The sequence below is a fragment of the Hemiscyllium ocellatum genome, chromosome 13, assembly GCF_020745735.1.
Source record: "Hemiscyllium ocellatum isolate sHemOce1 chromosome 13, sHemOce1.pat.X.cur, whole genome shotgun sequence".
NCBI classification, from domain to species: domain Eukaryota; kingdom Metazoa; phylum Chordata; class Chondrichthyes; order Orectolobiformes; family Hemiscylliidae; genus Hemiscyllium; species Hemiscyllium ocellatum.
Genome location: NC_083413.1, coordinates 64,957,070 through 64,976,315, shown reverse-complemented (window position 1 = coordinate 64,976,315; position 19,246 = coordinate 64,957,070). Strand labels below are relative to the sequence as shown.

The 19,246-nt window shown below is 41.2% G+C and overlaps 1 protein-coding gene across 3 annotated transcripts in view; it reads right to left on the bottom strand.

Annotated features, from left to right (window-relative positions):
* The window catches only part of LOC132821589 (ubiquitin carboxyl-terminal hydrolase 47-like), a 48,881-nt gene extending 30,293 nt beyond the window's left edge, over positions 1-18,588 (bottom strand). For 2 of the 3 annotated variants that reach the window (XM_060834257.1, XM_060834256.1), the window contains exons 1-3: positions 18,217-18,588; positions 9,775-9,913; positions 7,967-8,063 (exon numbers count right to left, since the gene is read on the bottom strand). In XM_060834257.1, the coding sequence (XP_060690240.1) occupies positions 7,967-8,063; positions 9,775-9,913; positions 18,217-18,501 (521 nt within the window). In that variant the 5' untranslated portion in view covers positions 18,502-18,588. Of the gene's footprint in view, positions 1-7,966; positions 8,064-9,774; positions 9,914-15,732; positions 15,853-18,216 lie in introns of those variants that run through there. The other variant, XM_060834258.1, reaches the window with a different exon arrangement.
* Between the last annotated feature and the right edge of the window lie 658 nt (positions 18,589-19,246).

The following is a 19,246-nucleotide window of genomic DNA, read 5'->3' as shown; positions in this document are numbered from 1 at the left end:
CGCAGTAGCTGCTCCTTGAACACTCCCCACATCTCATTAGTGTTCTTCCCTTGAAGCCTGTTTTTCCAATCCACACATCCTAAGTCATGCCTCACTGCATCATAATTTCCCTGCCCCCAGCTATAGCTCTTGCCCTGCGGCACACGATTATCCCTCTCCATCACTAAAGTAAAAGTCACCGAATTGTGGTCACTGTCCCCGAAGTGCTCACCTACCTCCAAGTCTAACACCTGGCCTGGTTCATTACCTAGAACCAAATCCAATATAGCCTCCCCTCTTGTTGGCCTGTCGACATATTGTGTCAGGAAACCCTCCTGCACACATTGGACAAACACCGACCCATCTAATGAACTCGAGCTATAGCTCTCCCAGTCAATATCTGGGAAGTTAAAGTCCCCCATAACAACCACCCTGCTACCTTCACTCTTTTCCTGAATCATCCTCGCAATATTATCCTCTACTTCTCTAGGACTATTAGGAGGCCTGTAGAAAACACCTAACAGGGTGACCTCACCTTTCCTATTTCTAACCTCAGCCCAAACTACCTCAGATGGCAAGTCCTCTTCCATCGTCCATTCCACTGCTGTGATACTGTCTTTGACAAGTAATGCCACGCCTCCCCCTTTTTTACCCCCATGTCTGATCCTACTAAAACATTTGAACCCTGGAACGTGCAACAGCCATTCTTGTCCCTGTTCTACCCACGTCTCTGTAATGGCCACAACATCGAAGTCCCAGGTACCAACCCACGCTGCAAGTTCACCTACCTTATTCCTTATACTTCTGGCATTGAAGTATACACACTTCAATCCACCTTTCTGGTTACAGGCACCCTCCTTAGAGATCACTGCATTATTCCTAACCTCCCTACACTCAAGGTCCTGTACCCTAAAGCTACAGTCCTGGTTCCCATGCCCCCGCGGAGTTAGTTTAAACCCTCCCAAAGAGCACTAGCAAACCTCCCCCCAAGGATACTGGTGCCCCTCAGGTTCAAGTGTAGACCATCCTTTTTATAGAGGTCCCACCTTCCCCAGAAAGGACCCCAGTTATCCAGAAACCGGAATCCCTCCCTCCTGCACCATCCCTGTAGCCACGCATTTAACTGCTCTCTCTCCCTGTTCCTCGACTCTCTATCACGTGGCACGGGTAACAAACCAGAGACTACAACTCTGTTTGTTCTAACTCTGAGCTTCCAACCTAGCTCCCTGAAAGCCTGCCTTACATCCTCACCCTTCTTCCTACCTATATCGTTGGTGCCAACGTGGACCACGATCTGGGGCTGCTCCCCCTCCCCCTTAAGGACCCGGAAAACACGATCAGCGACATCACGTACCCTTGCACCTGGGAGGCAACATACCAAACGTGAGTCCCTGTCGCCCCCACAAAACCGTCTGTCTGTACCCCTCACTATCGAGTCCCCAAGAACAATTGCTCTACCTTTCTCCACCCTACCCTTCTGAGCAACGGGGCCAGGCTCCGTGCCAGAGGCCTGAACCTCGTTGCTTACCCCTGGTAAGTCATCCCCCCCACAAGTATCCAAAACGGTATACTTGTTCTTGAGGGGAATGACCGCAGGGGGTCCCTGCACTGTCTTCCTCCTCCCACTCCCCCTCACTGTCACCCATCTATCTTGAACTTTCGGAGTAACTACTTGCCTATAGCTCCGATCTATGACCTCCTCTGCCTCCCGAATGATCCGCAGTTCATCCAACTCCAGCTCCAGTTCCCTAACACGGGTTTGGAGGAGCTGGAGATGGGTGCACTTCTTGCAAGTGTACTCAGCAGGGAGGCTAATGGCTTCCCTCACCTCATACATGTTGCAAGAGGAACATTGCCCTCTCTGCACTGCCATCCCTCTAAAAGTAAGCTTTCCATAGATCCATAGAAACATAGAAAATGAAAGAGGAGTAGGCCATTCAGCCCTTCAAGCCTGCTCTGCCATTCAATATGATCATCCAACTCAGTACCTTGTTCCTGCTTTATCCCCATGCCCTTTGATCCCTTTAGTCCAAAGAACTGGATCTACCTCCTTCTTGAAAACATTCAATGCTTTGGCTTCAACCATTTTGTGTTGCAGAGAATTCCACAAGCTCACCACTCTTTGGGTGAAGTAATTTCTCCTCATCTCACTCACCCCTGAAACCGTGATCATTTGTTCTAGACTCCATGGTCATTGGAACATCCTTCCTGCATCTGCCCTGTCTATCCCTGTCATTATTTTACAGAAATTCTCCTTCAGTCTTCGAAACTCTGGTTAATATAGTCATAATTGGTCAAGTCTCTCTTCATAGATCAGTCCTACCCACCCAAGAATCAGTCTAGTAAACTCTTCATAACTCTATAATTTCCTGTTTTTGCTCTACCTCCTTTCTAATTAATGGGGTTACATTAGCTACCCTACAATCCAGACTTTGTAGGCCATCTACAGAAAGGTGACCACCAATACATCACCATTTCCAGGGCCACTTTCTTAAGTACTCTGGGATCTAGATAGTCAGTCCCTAGAGATTTATCAGCCTTTACTTTCATCAATTTCCCCAACACCATTTCCTTACTAATACTGATATCCTTCAGCACCTCCCTCTTGTTAAGTTCCTCACCATTTTTGGGATGTTATTTGTGTCCATCACTTTTGAAGACAAAAACAAGACATGTATTTAGCCAGTCTGCCATCTCTCTGTTCCCCATCATAACTTCCCCTGTCTCTGAATGCAAGAGACTTACATTTGTCTCCACTAATCCTTTTCTCTTCATATATCTGTAGAAGTTTTTACAATCAGTTTGCATATATCCTGTAAGTTTACCCTTATTTTCTATTGTTCCACCCATAACCAACCCTTTTTTCCTTCTTTGCTGAAATCTCACCGCTGCCAAACCCCAAGTTTGCTTCTTTTTTGGCCAATTTGTATGTCCCTTCCATGGAAATAATTACTATCCCTAATTTCCCTATTTAGCTATGGTCAAGCCACCTTTCTCATTGTATTTTTGTGCCAGACAGGAATAAACAATTGTGGCAGTTGCTCTATGCAATTGCTTACATTAAATGCTTGCTATTGCCTATGCACCATCATGTCTTTTTTTCCAAAGTGATGTTCCCAATCTATCATCGTTATCATGTGCCTCATAACATCACAGTTTCCTTTATTTAGTTCGAGGACCCTAATCTCAGAATCAACTCCATCACTCTCCATTTCAGTGAAAGAATTCTATTATATTATAGTCAGTCTTCCCCAAGGGGCCTCATACTACTGGATTGCCAATTATTCCTTTCTTACTGCACAATACCAAGTATAGGATGGCCTCTTCTCTAGTTGGTTGCTCAACACAGTGATCCAGAAAACATCCTGTAAGCACTTTAAACCATATAACATCTGGTTTCCCCCTTTACTTCAACATTTCTGCAGCTACTAATTAGTCAAACTTTAGTCTCATTTCCACATTTTAATGCCCTAGTCCCCATTAAAATTATTGTGACCATTCGCCAGTACAGCTTTGGTTACTGAAGACTCCTATATGAATGGATATGGCAGGTTTCGTTGTTCACTGCCAGGTCTTGTTGAATACATAAAGCAATATTGCATTCTGTTTTTGTCCATTCGAACTGCTTACTATTCTGTGATTGCCCTGGAATGACAAAATAATCTCAAGCTTCTTTTCTCTACAATAAACCATTTTCTTAAAACTCTCTCCCATCTCCTTCACATTCACTTGAAACAACATGTGCAAGGAACTCCTGGATATATTTATCGCTAAAATTGAGTCCACACAATCTGTTGCCTTTACTGTTTCCCTCTCTTTCACTAGCCCACTAAGGCTAACTTTCTTTAAAGCTCCGCCATGTTCTAGCCCTGAATTCAAATAGTTTTTTTTATTGTTTATGTCCTAGCTCTCCTCATATTCTCTGAGTTCACATTGTTCTTGAAACACACATCCTGCTTCTTTGATTTGTTCCACCTAACCTTTTGACACTCGACATCCCCTTCTGTTGGCCAATACTGTAAATGAATCGTTCTTCAGATGTTGTCCTTCTTTCCTTTAAATGTCATATTATTATTCCTCTGCTCAAAAAACCAACCTTTTACAGCACAATCCTTGCAAACTTTTCAATTTTCCCCACTGTCCCAAATTTGTACCCTTGAACTTCATTTTTGAATCCTTCCAAATTAGTTGCTGCCTCTGTCACTGTACAGAAACTGTTTTTAAACTGTTTTCAAACTCTGCTCCTTCGCTACTTACCCCATCACTTCGGCTGACAACTGTCTGAGACTGAACCAATCTGTCCATGAACTTGGTGTCAAATTTAACCCTAAAATAAGTTTTTATCCATATATCTGTGCCATCACTAGGGTGACGGCTTATTTCCATCAATGTAACATCGCTTGCCTTCGCCCATCCTTCAGCTCCTCTGCATCTGAAATCCTTGCTCATGTCTATGTTTCTCTATGATGTGAAGCAGCTGGTGTTGGTCTGGGGTGGACAAAGGAGAAACTGAGGACTGCAGATGGTGGAGATTAGAGTTGAAGAATGTGGTGCAGGAAAAGCACAGCCGATCAGGCAGCATCCAAGGAGCAGGCGAATTGACATTTCAATCATAAACCAGTTGGACTATTACTGGATGTTGTGTGACTTTTAACTATGTTCCTCTAGACAGGACTATTCTGTGTACTCCAAACTAATCTCCTCCATTTTACCCTTGGCAAATTCAGGGTCTTTCAAAAACATCGGTGCCCAAGACCTATTTTTATTCATTCATGGGTTGTCGGGGTCACTGGCCGGGCCAGCATTTATTGTCTATCCCGAATTGCCTTTCAGAAAGTGGTGTTGGGCAGAAATTTCTGCCAAATAAATTCTTCTTGACCTGTTGAATTTCATTTGGTGTCGGTAGAACCACAGTATTGTTAGGGATGGAGTTCCAGAATTTTGATCTAACAGTGAAGGAAATATGACTTGTTTACCATGTAACTGCTGCCTTTGTCATTCTTAAACGGTAGCAGGACTGAGTTTTGAACATGCTGTCTAAGGACACTTTGTGAATTTATAGTTCACACCAAATCCTGTTCACCTATCACTCCTGTGCTCATTGATTACACTGACTAAATACTCATGCTTAGTTTCAATTCCCTTCTTGTCCTTCTTCGTCCACATTTCTGAAATTTCCTCTAGGCCAATATGAGACATCCCTCAGCATTGTTCCAGCTGCCACGGGTCTAAGTTATGAAATTTGCACTCTTAAACTCTCTGCCTACCTTTCACTTTATAAGATATTCCTTGTCAAATCACTTTGATTGACCATTTTGCCATCTGCCTAATATCTCCCTCTGTAGTCCAGTTTCGGTGTTCCATTATGAAAACCAAAAGAACTTTGAATGTTGTAAATCAGAAACTAAAACTAAAACTCAGCAGGTCTAGCAGCATATGATTAGATTACTTACAGTGTGAAAACAGGCCCTTCAGTCCAACAAGTCCCCACCAACCCTCCAAAGAGCAACCCACGCAGACCCATTCCCCTACATTTACCCCTTCACCTGACACTACGGGCAATGTAGCATGGCCAATTTACCTAACCCGCACATTTTTGTACTGTGGGAGGAAACCTGAGCACCTGGAGGAAACCCACACAGACACTGGGAGAATGTGCAAACTCCACACAGACAGTTGCCTGAGGCGGGAATTGAACTTGGGTCTCTGGTGCTGTGAGGCAGCAGTGCTAACCACTGTGCCACCGTATGTGAAGAGAAGTCAAAGTTAACATTTCCAATCAAGTGAGCTTTCCTTAGAACTGACTCAAACCATTAACTGTTGTTTCTCTTCACAGATGCTGCTAGAACTGCTGAACTTTTCCAGCCATTTTTGTTTTTATCTCAATGTTCCATTATAATATCTATGTGATTTGGAGGTGCCGGTGTTGAACTGGGGTGAACAAAGTTAAAAATCATACCACGAGGAGGTTGAACAGTTGACTGTATCGGCGCTGCCTCGTGCTCCCACGAGGAGGTTGAACAGTTCATCCACTTTACCAACACCTTCCACCCCGACCTCAAATTCACCTGGACCGTCTCAGACTCCTCCCTCCCCTTCCTAGACCTTTCCATTTCTATCTCGGGCGACCGAATCAACACAGATATCTACTATAAACCGACTGACTCCCACAGCTACCTAGACTACACCTCCTCCCACCCTGCCCCCTGTAAAAACGCCATCCCATATTCCCAATTCCTTTGTCTCCGCCGCATCTGCTCCCAGGAGGACCAGTTTCAATACCGTACAGCCCAGATGGCCTCCTTCTTCAAAGACCGCAGATTCCCCCCAGACGTGATCAACGATGCCCTCCACCGCATCTCCTCCACTTCCCGCTCCTCCGTCCTTGAGCCCCGCCCCTCCAACCGCCACCAGGACAGAACCCCACTGGTTCTCACCTACCACCCCACCAACCTCCGTATACAGCGTATCATCCGCCGTCATTTCCGCCACCTCCAAACGGACCCCACCACCAGGGATATATTGCCCTCCCCTCCCCTATCAGCGTTCCGAAAAGACCACTCCCTCCGTGACTCCCTCGTCAGGTCCACACCCCCCACCAACCCAACCTCACTCCCGGCACCTTCCCCTGCAACCGTAGGAAATGTAAAACTTGCGCCCACACCTCCTCCCTTACCTCTCTCCAAGGCCCCAAGGGATCCTTCCATATCCGCCACAAATTCATCTGCACCTCCACACACATCATCTATTGCATCCGCTGCACCCGATGTGGCCTCCTCTATATTGGGGAGACGGGCCACCTACTTGCGGAATGTTTCAGGGAACACCTCTGGGACGCCCAGACCAACCAACCCAACCACCCCGTGGCTCAACACTTTAACTCTCCCTCCTACTCCACCAAGGACATGCAGGTCCTTGGACTCCTCCATCGCCAGAACATAACAACACTACGGTTGGAGGAAGAGCGCCTCATCTTCCACCTGGGAACCCTCCAACCACAAGGGATGAACTCAGATTTCTCCAGTTTCCTCATTTCCCCTCCCCCCACCTTGTCTCAGTCGATTCCCTCGAACTCAGCACCGCCCTCCTAACCTGCAATCTTCTTCCTGACCTCTCCGCCCCCACCCCACTCCGGCCTATCACCCTCACCTTGACCTCCTTCCACCTATCACATCTCCATCGCCCCTCCCCCAAGTCCCTCCTCCCTACCTTTATCTTAGCCTGTTGGACACACTTTCCTCATTCGTGATGAAGGGCTTATGCCTGAAACGTCGAATTTCCTGTTACTTGGATGCTACCTGACCTGCTGTGCTTTTCCAGCAACACATTTTCAGCTCAGTAAAAATCATACAATACCAGGTTATAGTCCAACAGGTTTATTTGGAAGCACTTGCTTTTGAAGTGCTGCTGCTTCATCAGGTGGTAGCAACCAAAGGAAACACTAGCTCCAAAAGCTAGTGATTCCAAATAAACCTGTTGCATTATAACCTGATGTTGCGTGATTTTTAACAAAGTCTATGCGCAACATCTTGAAGCACTATCCTCTTGAGTTAAACATTTTGGTCATCTAAACTAAAATCTCCTTATGTTCTCTGCTTTTACTTTTTAATATAATACTTTTACTTTTCATTATGTTAAAGATTCTATGTAAACCTAAATTATTATTGTTGTGTTTCATTACTCTAAACTGAATCCAATATCTAGATGTGTTCTGACCAAACGTTCAATATAACTGAAGCATGATTTCCTCATTAAGCCAAAATTCAGTCTGGTTACCTTTTCAATGAGTTATACAGTTATCAAAAAAGAGCCTTCAATTAGGTTAGGGTAGTATTGTTTGTGCACATGTAAAATATAACAAAAGGTGTTTCTCAAATATACTAAATTTTGCAAAATCTGCTAGAAGATAAATTGTGTGATATAACAGTAGTCTTAATTAGTTATAAAACAGAAAAAATGCAAGTAAATCAGCAAAACCAGAACTTACTTCAACAGTAGGTTGCTATATTCTGGAATTATAAACAAGGTCTGCAGAAGGGCATTTACACAGCAGTTATTCTTTGTATTGACGAGTGTCACAAATGCTATGAAAAGAAATAATACATTATTCACTTCTTTGTGATGAACCCACCCCCACCCCCACCCCCAAGTTATTTCCTCCACTCAGCAAGTAAAGCAATAAAGATAAAAACAAAGTCTCATAATATCACATCCAACTCACTTGAATTTTGTGACCCTCTCCCCTTCCTCTGTATTGATGAGAATCATAATATCCTTACAGTGTGGAAGCAGGCCATTCAGCCCATCAAGTTTATACCAACCTTCTAAACAGCATCCCACCAAATCCCTGTAACCTGCATTTCCCATGGTTAATCCACCGAGCCTGCTCATCTTTTCACTATGGGATGAAACGCACACAAACACTGGGAGAATGTGCAGACTCCACACGGAGAGTTACCCAAGGGTGGAATCAAACCCAGGTCCCTGACACTGTGAGGCTGCACTGTTAATCACCGAGCACCATGCTGTCCTGTAGAACTTGAATCATAGTAGTCAATTTGAACAAGTCTCTACAAAAAAAAATGAAATAGCTGTCTGTCTGTTAAAATTGTATTGCGTGAGTCACAGGGTAGAAACATTACATTTGTTACTATTCGTGACTTCTGTACAAGTAGATAAGTTTAATTTCTTTGGTAATGTATTTCTTCGGTGCTTCAATGGAGCATTAGACTAATTTATATGAATACATTCCACAGTTGGACAATCATTTGATTCAGATTAGAGCAGTATTATTGAGACAAGCTGGTGCTTTGAATGTCAGTTCTACATGGTGCATTCCCAAGAACATACGAACCAGAAAATTTCACACAGCAATTTGTATATCTTTACCCAAACAGACGAGAGAAGCATTAATGATGTTGCATGTTGTACCAGATGCATATGCTAACAATCTAGTAATACAGGCAATATTCATTGAAAATAAAACCAATACGGTCGAAGCTATTCCAGCTGACTCCATAGGCAATACGAATTCTCATCTGTCCCTGTGGGACAAAACTGCATCTAATGAAGAGACATGTTTTTCTTATCATACCTGATGCAGAAGATGGTGTGAAGTATTGTTTTGCCTGTTCCCAAGTGACCATAATGACTGTTAAGTCTGTTTGTCCCAGCAGTTGCCACTAAACCTACTGAGTTTCTCCAATGTTTTCTCTTTTTACTTCAGATCTTCAGCATCCTCAGTACTTTGCTTCTAATTAAATATCTTTGCCCAATAACTTTGAAACAATAGACCTCAAAATTAAGAGAGATTTCAACACAACGTGGTATTCAGATAGCGTATAGCCCAGAGAAGAACAGATTAATGTTTGGCAAATTTGCAAATCTGCAATTTGTTTAAAGGATTGGTCAACAGTGGAGGATTGGAGAATTTTTTTTCAAACTATGTTTGGATTATTTTAGTTGTAGTGTTGTTTTCGAATGGTTTGTCTTAGTTACTGTGTTGCAATTTGTCACAGATGTCAAAATGTACTTTTTAAAAGCAGGTTCTTGGATATGAATTGGCTTGAAGTTTCAATAAGATGGAAGCTCTTAATAAATTTTCACATTTTCAGGAGCATCAACTAGGTCAGGAAAAGACGCAAGGAAGATTTGTTTAATTGTTATGGGGCACCTAACTGAATGCTTTCTTTGATTGTTGAAATCGATTAGTACTCCTAAGATTCATTTGGTTACATCTTTAACATTATTTTTTAAAAAATTCTTCATTCATAAAATTTCTGTACATGCACTTACTTTCATTGTTATGAGAACTTCTGAATGGCTTTTGTTGTTTTTCTGCATCAACAATGTTTTGTTTGTGGTTACCGTAATCTGTTAAACGATTTGCATTTTCAAAAGAATGCAGACTTTCACCTCTTTCTGGTTTTCTTTCCTGAAAGAGATGGATGTGAAGTTTGATCATCCTTCATGCAAATTCATTCAGGTTTTGCGAATGATAGATTAATGGTAATAAGCATTTCCATGACAAATAAAATGGAGCAATAAATTCAGGTATGCAAGCTCAGACATTGGGATTGTACAGCCAGATTAAACAAATGTACCACATGTATTAAAGCCATCAATGAGTGATGTATACACGATTCTGCACATTCAAACATAGGCCTAACATAGCATTAAGTTATTATTGTTAGTGTGCTATTCCAGAAAAAAACAATTGTTGATCTAACAATGACATACCCATTGTTATTACTGGCTCAGAAGTTTTAAAACTTCAGTTTTGGTTTGCTGGCCAGGGAAGCATTTATTGTCCATCCCTAATCTCCCTTGAGAAGGTGGTGGTGAGCTTCCTTCTTGAACTGCCGAAATGCATTTGGCTCAGGCAGACCAATAATACCATAATGGAGAGAGTTCCAGGAATTTGACCCAGTAACAATAAAGGAACAGTGATATATTTCCAAGTCAGGATGGTTAGTGGCTTAGAAGGGAACGAGCAGATGGTGGTATTCCCACGTATCTGCTGCCATTTTCTTTCTAGATGGTCATGGTTGCGGATGTGGAAGGCACTCTGTATAGACCCTCAGTAATGTTGGTGGCGAAAGGAATGAATAATTGTGAATTTGATGCCAATCAAGCAGCTACTTGGTCCTGAATAGTGGTAAGTTTCTTGAGTGTTTGCTGTCTTGTGCCTTATAGGTTCTCAAAGAAGTTAAATACAAGAAAGGGAAGATCTTATCCTTGCCAAAAGGATTTGCAAGCTGAGGATAAATTAAAGAGTTCTGGATACTAGGCTAAACATCAATACACACCAAAGGGCCCTGACAGTATTCTAAGGAACCGTGCCTCAGAATTTGGCACATGCAGAATGATTCCAAATTTGAATTACAAACAGTGAACCAGTCAGTTTCTTTGTTAAATTGTCATGCTGCCAGTTAACAGCCCCTTTAGGAATCCTGAACAGGCTGGTGTACATTTTGGTCACCTCAGGACCAATGAAAAGTTTTGCTGAAATTATATTTAAAAGGTTAACTGAAGGGGCCACTTCCCACCATCTTGTCCTCTAGGCCCATTCCTCTTAGGACGGGCAGCCCGTAACACCTGCTTTGTCACCTGCATTTACTGCTGACATCATACAGTCAGCTCCCAGAGGAGCTTGCCATCTCTGACTGCACACTGAGGTCACCAGCTGACCGATTTAAACCACTTATGTTTCCAGTTTAGGCACACGACTGGGACATGAAACTGACTTGCATATCATTTTCCCATAGCTACGTTGAAAATCTGCCCAATATGTCTTTGAATGCTCCGGAACATATGGGTGTGTAGAATTAAGCCTTTACTCTATGATTCTATGAGTTATGTTCTTCTTGAGAAACCAGCTAGCCTCCTTCTCCAAACTGCTCTCTGTAGGCATATTTATCTATTTTCTTCATGATACAATGATTTAATGAAAATCTTATGTAAAATCCAATTGAGTTATATTGCTGCATTTGTATTATCCAAAAATAATTTCTTATACAACTAGGCCTGAAAAACCATACTTTTTTTACCTAGAGCTCAAATGGCAGTCATTGATATTTATCACCATGTAAAATGAGTACCCATGATTGAATTTTACCAAAAAATTGGGAAAGTGTTAATTCTGTGAGTTTAATGCATGTTTTAACTCTGAGCTCTGGCAAGCTCTGTCCCACAATTCTCTGCTGCTGACCTCATTATACATGCACTACAACTCTCCAGTCACTCTCAAGCTATCTCACACTCACCAGCAGGTGGAAGTACGCAATACTACAGGGACTGACTACGATTTCTGCTGGCAGCATCATGTTTAAACCACAGGTCAAACGCTGTAAGCCCAGGAACTTCCATTCATAGTTGCAATGTGGGAAGACTTACCCCAGAGAATAGTGACAAAGGCAACTTAACACACTGATTTAGCATCAGGGATCTGGAGGTCACACTTGGCAGATTATTGGAGAGTAAAGCTGTTCTCCTTCCTCAACAGAAAAGAGATCACGCCACCAGACCCTGCCAGTCTGGGTGAAGTTGGCACCTGGGTCAGTGCAGCGTGCATATTCTGGAAGAACTCCCAGCAGTGCAGGAAGCAAGTTAATGACCTTCTCCGCTCTTCAAGGGCAAGTGCCACTTTTTGCTCTCAGCTGCCTCACATTATCTCTGCAACTGCACCCACTTCGCATCAAGGCTCCTGGTCTACCACTCTTAATTGCAACCAGCATTTTCCCTAAAACTAGCTATATTTTCTGAACTGCCTCACTGTTGCCCTCTTTGCTCAGAGGTTGATAAAGTTTAAACTTAGACTTGTAAAATGAAACCCAAGACTCTAGAAGCAAATAAGATAAAAGAAACAGCCAAGCTATCAGGATGAGCTGCTGTTTAAAGTAAGCTAATGGCAAAGAGATGAAACTTGGGAAAGTTACTTTTAGACATTGATAGTTAATCACACATCAGCCAATCCCTTGAAGTTGCTGTATCTGTCACTAATGAGCAACCTTAGTGCCAATAGCCTTACTGTTATTTTGACAGCACATCCTGGTCTACCTTTGTGAAGGTTTATGAAATTCCAGATCTATTTTCACTGGAGCAGATGAGGTCAACAAAGGAATTAATATAGATTTTGATTATTTCGAAAGATATTGATGGTGTAAAGAAAGAAAAAGTATTTCTTCTGCTTATGGAGCCAAGAACAGGAGGTAATCAATTTCAAACTGTCTTTTAAAAGGTCTCTTCATTGTGTCATGATGACAGAACAAAACTTTGAAGTGCTTTCAGAATTATTAAACTTATAATTTCAGCATATGTTTGTTTATTAAATGAGGGCACCACAGCTGATAATAAAAGATAACTGCAGGTTTAAATTCAATCACTGACTTTCAGAGTCTTGTATAGACTCATGGTGTGCCCACACTGTACAGAGCTAGGAAAACTTCAGAAAGAAAGACTAAAAAAAATGGAACAATAAGAAGAAGCTGACTACCTCTCGTTATGTTTTAGTCTAACCACAACCCTTGCTCTGTGCATGTTAGTGACCTGACCCACAAATATGTACAGTTGTGCGATGCAAAGGTTACAGTATGACAACAGCCATTACACACCTCTACACTGTTGAAATAAACCAGGGAAAATATAACTGGATTCAACCTGTAAACTCAAAATCAGAAAATTAATTGTTCAACTACGAATGTCAACACAATCAGTATCTTCCCATGTAACAATCACAACTTCTTACTATCTCCTCTTCACAAATGACTCAGACTTTATAAATTTTGTTCAGATTTACATCTTGGCCTAATCTGTTTGTAAATGTGTTGCATTATAATTTCTTCTTGTGCTTAAAAAACAATAAACTCACTCTCTCATTAACTCAAGAAAGCATGGCAAATTAATTCCTTTTAGAACATAAATCTGGTTGGAGAGAAAGGTATCCTCAAAGAAAAGGATCCTTTTTTGTAAAATTAACCTTGATGCAATTAACCAGAGGAATGGCGAATAAAGGAGAGTCAGTTCATTCTTCCTCACCCAAGAGATTAACAATTTGCAGTTTCCTGTCTGAAACTCTAACAAATTGAGCCTGCTCATAACAACATCACTGGGTCAAAGTCTTGGAACTTTTTTCCTAACAGCACCAAGGGTATCTCCACATCCAAGAATAGCAGCGATACCTGAAGGAAGCTCTCCACTGCATTCTCCCAGGCAATTAGGAATGGTCAATAAATGCTGGGTCTATCAAAAACAGTCACATTTCATGGGTGAATTTTTTTAAATGGTAAAAAAAAACTTCTTTTTCAGATTGTTAGGAATTGGGATATTTAAGCACAGAATAGTGGTGATTGGAATTTTCAAAACTAAATATTGGATAAATATTAGAAAGCGGATGGAGATTCAGGGCACTGATAGAAAACAGGATTAGTTTTCTACAACTCCAATAAAGAACACAGTGGATCAAATGCTGAGGAACCTATCTGGTTGAATGTAACCTTGTGATTCATCTGTGGTTCAGTACAAGAAGGAGGAAGGAGTTGTATTCAACAGGGGATCATAAAATTTGTCTTTTGCTATGACATGGAGACAGACAGCCAAACAAAATCAGCCTTCCTACCTCTGTATTCATAACACTATAAAATTAAAGCCTTCAAAAACTGTCAAAATTGATCCTAATTGTTCCTAATGGAATTTTTGAATAATCAATCCCAGACTTTGTGAGTAATCAATTCCAGCCACCAGCTCGTAGCTTGCCAAACTCTTAGCAATTTATTAACAACATGTTAACTTCAGCAGAGCAAAAATTAAACAACGAAATAGTCTAATTTGTCAAAGGCATAAACCCTATTTTCAGTCCCATTCACACAAATGACAGGCAGAAATCAAGGAAAATAACAAAACTGGCCAGATTACCTAACAGTGATTTTCATGATGCATTGTTCCACAAGTATAGGTGCAGACTTCTTCATCAACCTTTTGGAGATGCCCACCAGGGTCACATTTACAGTTCACTCAAGCAGTAATAACTATAATTTGGACTAGATTCCCTACAGTGTGCAAAGAGGCCCTTCAGCCCAACCAGTCCATAGTGACCCTTCAAAGAATAACCCACCCAGACCCATTTCCGTCTGAATGATGCACCTAACACTATGGGCAATTTAGCATGGCCAATTCACTGAACCTGCACATCTTTGTGGGAGGAAACCGGAGCATCTGGAGAAAACCCACGCAGACACAGGGAGAATGTGCAAGCTCTACACACACAGTCGCCCAAATCTGGGACCCTGGTGCTGTGATGCAGCAGTGTTAACCACTGATCCACCATGCTGCCTTAGTTTTCTATTCTCTGAGCTTGCAAGCGCTGCTAATGGAAGGTTAGGCAGGGAGCTGTCAAATTTTCATGCTGTAATATTAGTAGCTTTTTTTTTGAAAACTTAGTCCAAAACCAAGTCAAACTCGATAATCCCTGACAGACTGACCATCTCCTGCACAAGGTCTCAGTTACCATTCAACATCTGCTTGTGTATAAGGTCATTTCCAGATTTGCTGGAAACAATTCCCAGGTACAGAACTGAATAGTCGCTAACTTGCTATCTGTTTAAATATAATATTCCTCGCCAGTGACCAAGCATCTGCCAAACCTTTTGATCAGGAACCAACCTGCAATAAGCTGCCAGGCTTTGCCTCAGGAATAAACAAAAGCTTGTTTTCCTTTATTTTCCTTTGAATACAAGCTTTTGACCCACAGTCCAAAAGTCATTTTAGCTCACAGTAACTAATTCACAGCTTCAAACCAAAATTAATAAAAGAACAAGTTTTTAAAAAATGAAAAATCAGAAAGGGTTCTAATAGTGTTTAGGAAGGAGAATATTGTCATTCTCCAACAAGGTTGTACAATTTATAAATAAATCAACCAAACAATCCTTAACTGCACTGATGAAATCATTACCTTTGATATTTTTAAGATTGTTTCAACATATATTTCACTCACCATTCTTGAATGTATGGAACTTGAGTTCCTTCCAGAAAATATCCAATGTAAGAATAATTTCTATTAATTTGTAAGCAGTTGCTTCTTCATAAGTCAAACCACTATTATAGGTTTAAGTAACCTAATTTCTCTAAGAATTATCACAACAATGTAAAGCACAGATAGTCCTTGCAACAAGATGGTGTTTTTCAAATAAGCACAAAAAAAGTGAAAATGTATATTGTTAATTCAATAAGTCAATTAAAAATATTGTTCATGCTTACCACAGATTCCTTTCTGGGTAAACAGGGATTCTTGTTTACCCCATGACATCCAACTTGATCATACATTTGATAACTGAAAACTCCAGAACCAATTTCTCTCCTGTTTGTTTCATTGTATAAGCTATTTGGAAGTCTTTGCTTTTAGTTAATAGAACAGATAAATATCTCAGGTCAATAGAATATAATATGATATTGACTGAATCCATTATAAAACTTCATTTTAGTCTATATTCTGCTACTATAGATCTTTTAAACAAAATCAAGCAAGATTAGTAAATTTGCCAGCAATGTATTTATGAAATAAGACTTAAGTAAAGGATAAAAATAATTCACAAAGAAAGTCATATACATGTTCAGAAGCTTGTTTTGCAAACAATTCAGTCTATAAATCATTGATATATGAAACAAAACAAAACTCTTACAACTGCTTTAATTTCATTATAACTACAAGTAGAATATTTAGATTTACCTGCCAAACCAAATTCTTACACTGGCATTAGTTTAGCATGTTAGGCCTTTCAGCTCCCTGGCCTTACACCCTTCAGCTATTGTATTGGGCTAAACTCTGCTACCATAGACTTTTAAACAAAGTCAGGCATGATTACTGAAGTCGGACTAGACAAATTGTTCTTGCAGAGAGATGGATAAACTTGATAGACCATATTATCTCATTCTGTGCTTTGGTTTTCTAAGACTCAAAAGCAGAAAGTGCTGGAGAATCACAGCAACTCTGGCAACACCTGTCTTTAAAAAATTAACATACTGCTCATTTGTGTTACCTGTGTCAGTGTTCTGGTTTAGATATGAAAACAAGTTTAAGGAAGGATGGGGTGAAGAATATTTGTGAAGAGGGCACTTTTGAGCAACTAAACACAAAGTTTCCACTATATGAAAAAATCACTTCCTCAGATTGTTATGGAACAGATCAGACCTCTTCAAAATATATTAAGAAGGAAGCCCAGACCCTAACTTTTCTTATTTTCTAAGGTAAATGTTAGGTGCTGTGTTCCAGATGCAATTTGAACGTTCAAATTACTTGCCATTAAGCAAAACACAATTTATTCAAACACGGTAGTTAAAATGCAACAAAAGAAAGAGGAACTTGGAATAACTTAACTTTATTGGAAAACTTAACAGAACAATTGATACAGTAACTATTACTAATTAACTGTTCCAGTATAGCAACATCCCATAAACACAGCCTTGGCAAAACACAAATTTAGAAAACAGATTGTCTCACATGTAATTCTCCAGTCCAGGAGAAAAGAACATCAAAAGTCAATTCTGAGAAAGACAGAACTCCAGCTTTTAGCTGTAGCAGAGAGAGAGATGTGTAGCTTTACAAAACCCCAGCAGCTTCTGCTACTGAAAGTTAAAACTAAAGATACTGGATTTGTGAGGCTTGACCATCCCCAATCAGGCTGCTTCTATTGTTCCAACATTCAAAACGAAACCAAGGTCGGACAAGCTGTTCACTGCCTTTTCAACTAGATAGCTCTGTCTTAAAACCCCTCTTTCTTAAAAAAATGGACAAAATAACCTCTTAAAGCCACGTAAATTCCACCAACTTGTCTTTGTATCTAGTTTTCTTGCAGGTGACTGAGTAAATACACCAAATATTATGGCAATTACAACATGTCAAGACATTGTTTATATGTAATGTCCTTTGAAACATCTCTGAAATCATATGAGATGAAAAATGCCCTCTATTCTACCACTGGCATTTGGGGCTCATCAGAATTTTCTAAATTTTGAATGTTATGAGACATATTTCTTGTCTCTAGAGGTGAACAATTAGCTGCCTGCTGAAATCAAAATGCTGCAGCACATCTTTGCCGCATGCAGCCTTCTGGCCAATGAGGTGCAGTTAGCAGTACTATTTCAACCCAACAACTCTTGTTATTTTCTAATCAATCTATTCAGCAGGTGGTCTCCTGGCTTAGAGATGGATCTGTATTTGACTGTTAAATTACAGAACTGTTTCCCACGTTGGCAGCTGTCTGTTTTGGTGCCCGTCACGCCTACCCTATAACAATAGTCAGGGCGTTTTTTATAAATGTGAAATATTCCATGCTGTCAAACAAAATTTGACAGAGGGATTGCCATGGTAGACAGTCTTTCTTGGCAAAGTTAAAAATCACACAACACCAGGTTATTGTCCAACAGTTTTATTTGTGACGACCACCTGAAGTAGAAAGAGCGCTTTGAAAGCTAGTTCTTCCAAATAAACCTGTTGGACTATAACCTGGTGTTGTGTGATGTTTAACTTGGTCCACCCCAGTCCAACACCAGCTCCTCCAAATCAGTTTTTTCTGGGTGAATCTTCACAGAGAGAATTGGCGGGGCGATAAAAAATTGTCAGTGTGTAAGATGGTAATAACAGGAAAACATTTATCTTGATATGTCACATGACCAATAATAACGAGAAATGGAGGGCGGGGCGGTGTGGGTAAATATAGTCGAAAATACGAGTTCTGCTGTTACCTGTGTTGTTCCCGTCCTCCTGAGCTGTGTCTGTGCCGGCGGTGCCGGCGTGCAGTGCCGGTTCACAGAAACACTCCTGGGGCCGGAGCCCGGTCTGGTGGTTGGGACCTGGGAAGTGGAACTCACTGTAGCCCAGCTCTGCTCCCTTCTCCCTGCATTCCTCTTGCTGTGCCCCGATGTGTGGGGTAGCTCCACTGCAGTCTTCGGACTTCTCTGACACGACCTTGGAGATTCACTGTGACAGGAATGGTACGGAGGACAAGCAGTAACTTTCCTGGATGACATAACTGCAGCTCTGATACCCTACAGACGGTATTTGCAGAAGGTGCTGTCTTCATCACACCATTTGAAAACGAGGGAGAGAAAGCGAAACTCCCCTGTTACTTAGCACAACTGAAGCTTAGCAACACTAAATGGAACGCCCAGAAATGTACAACATTCACTGATTTGCTTAATGTCAGATTTCCGGCTACTAGATTTTTTTATCCGCGTAAAAAAATTCTTCGCAAACAGGACAAGATTTCAAGCTAAGATTAACGAAATTAGTGTTGTTGGACTAGCTGCTTATTTTGCTGTTGGATGATATATGAAATGCAGTTCAGAGAACAATATGAACCACATAGTTATTTTATTTACAGACTTTCTCATGGTTTTTCAGGTTGATAAAGTTCACACAGACCCATCGAGTCAGAGAGCTGCAGAGCATGAAAACAGACCCTTCGGTCCAACTCGTCCATGCCGACTAGATATCCTAAACTAATCTAGTCCCATTTGCCAGCATTTAGCCCATATCGCTAAGTCCTTCCTATTCATGCACCCATCCAGATGCCTTTTAAATGTTGCAACTGTACCCGCCTCTACCCACTTCCTCTGGCAGCTGGTTCCACACACACATCACCTTCTGTGTGAAAACCTCGCCTCTTAGGTCCTTCTCAATTTAAACCTATTCCCTCTAGTCTGGACTCTGCGATTCTGGGAAAAGACCTTGGTTGTTCACCCTATCCATACCCCTCAGGAGTTTAAGAAAACT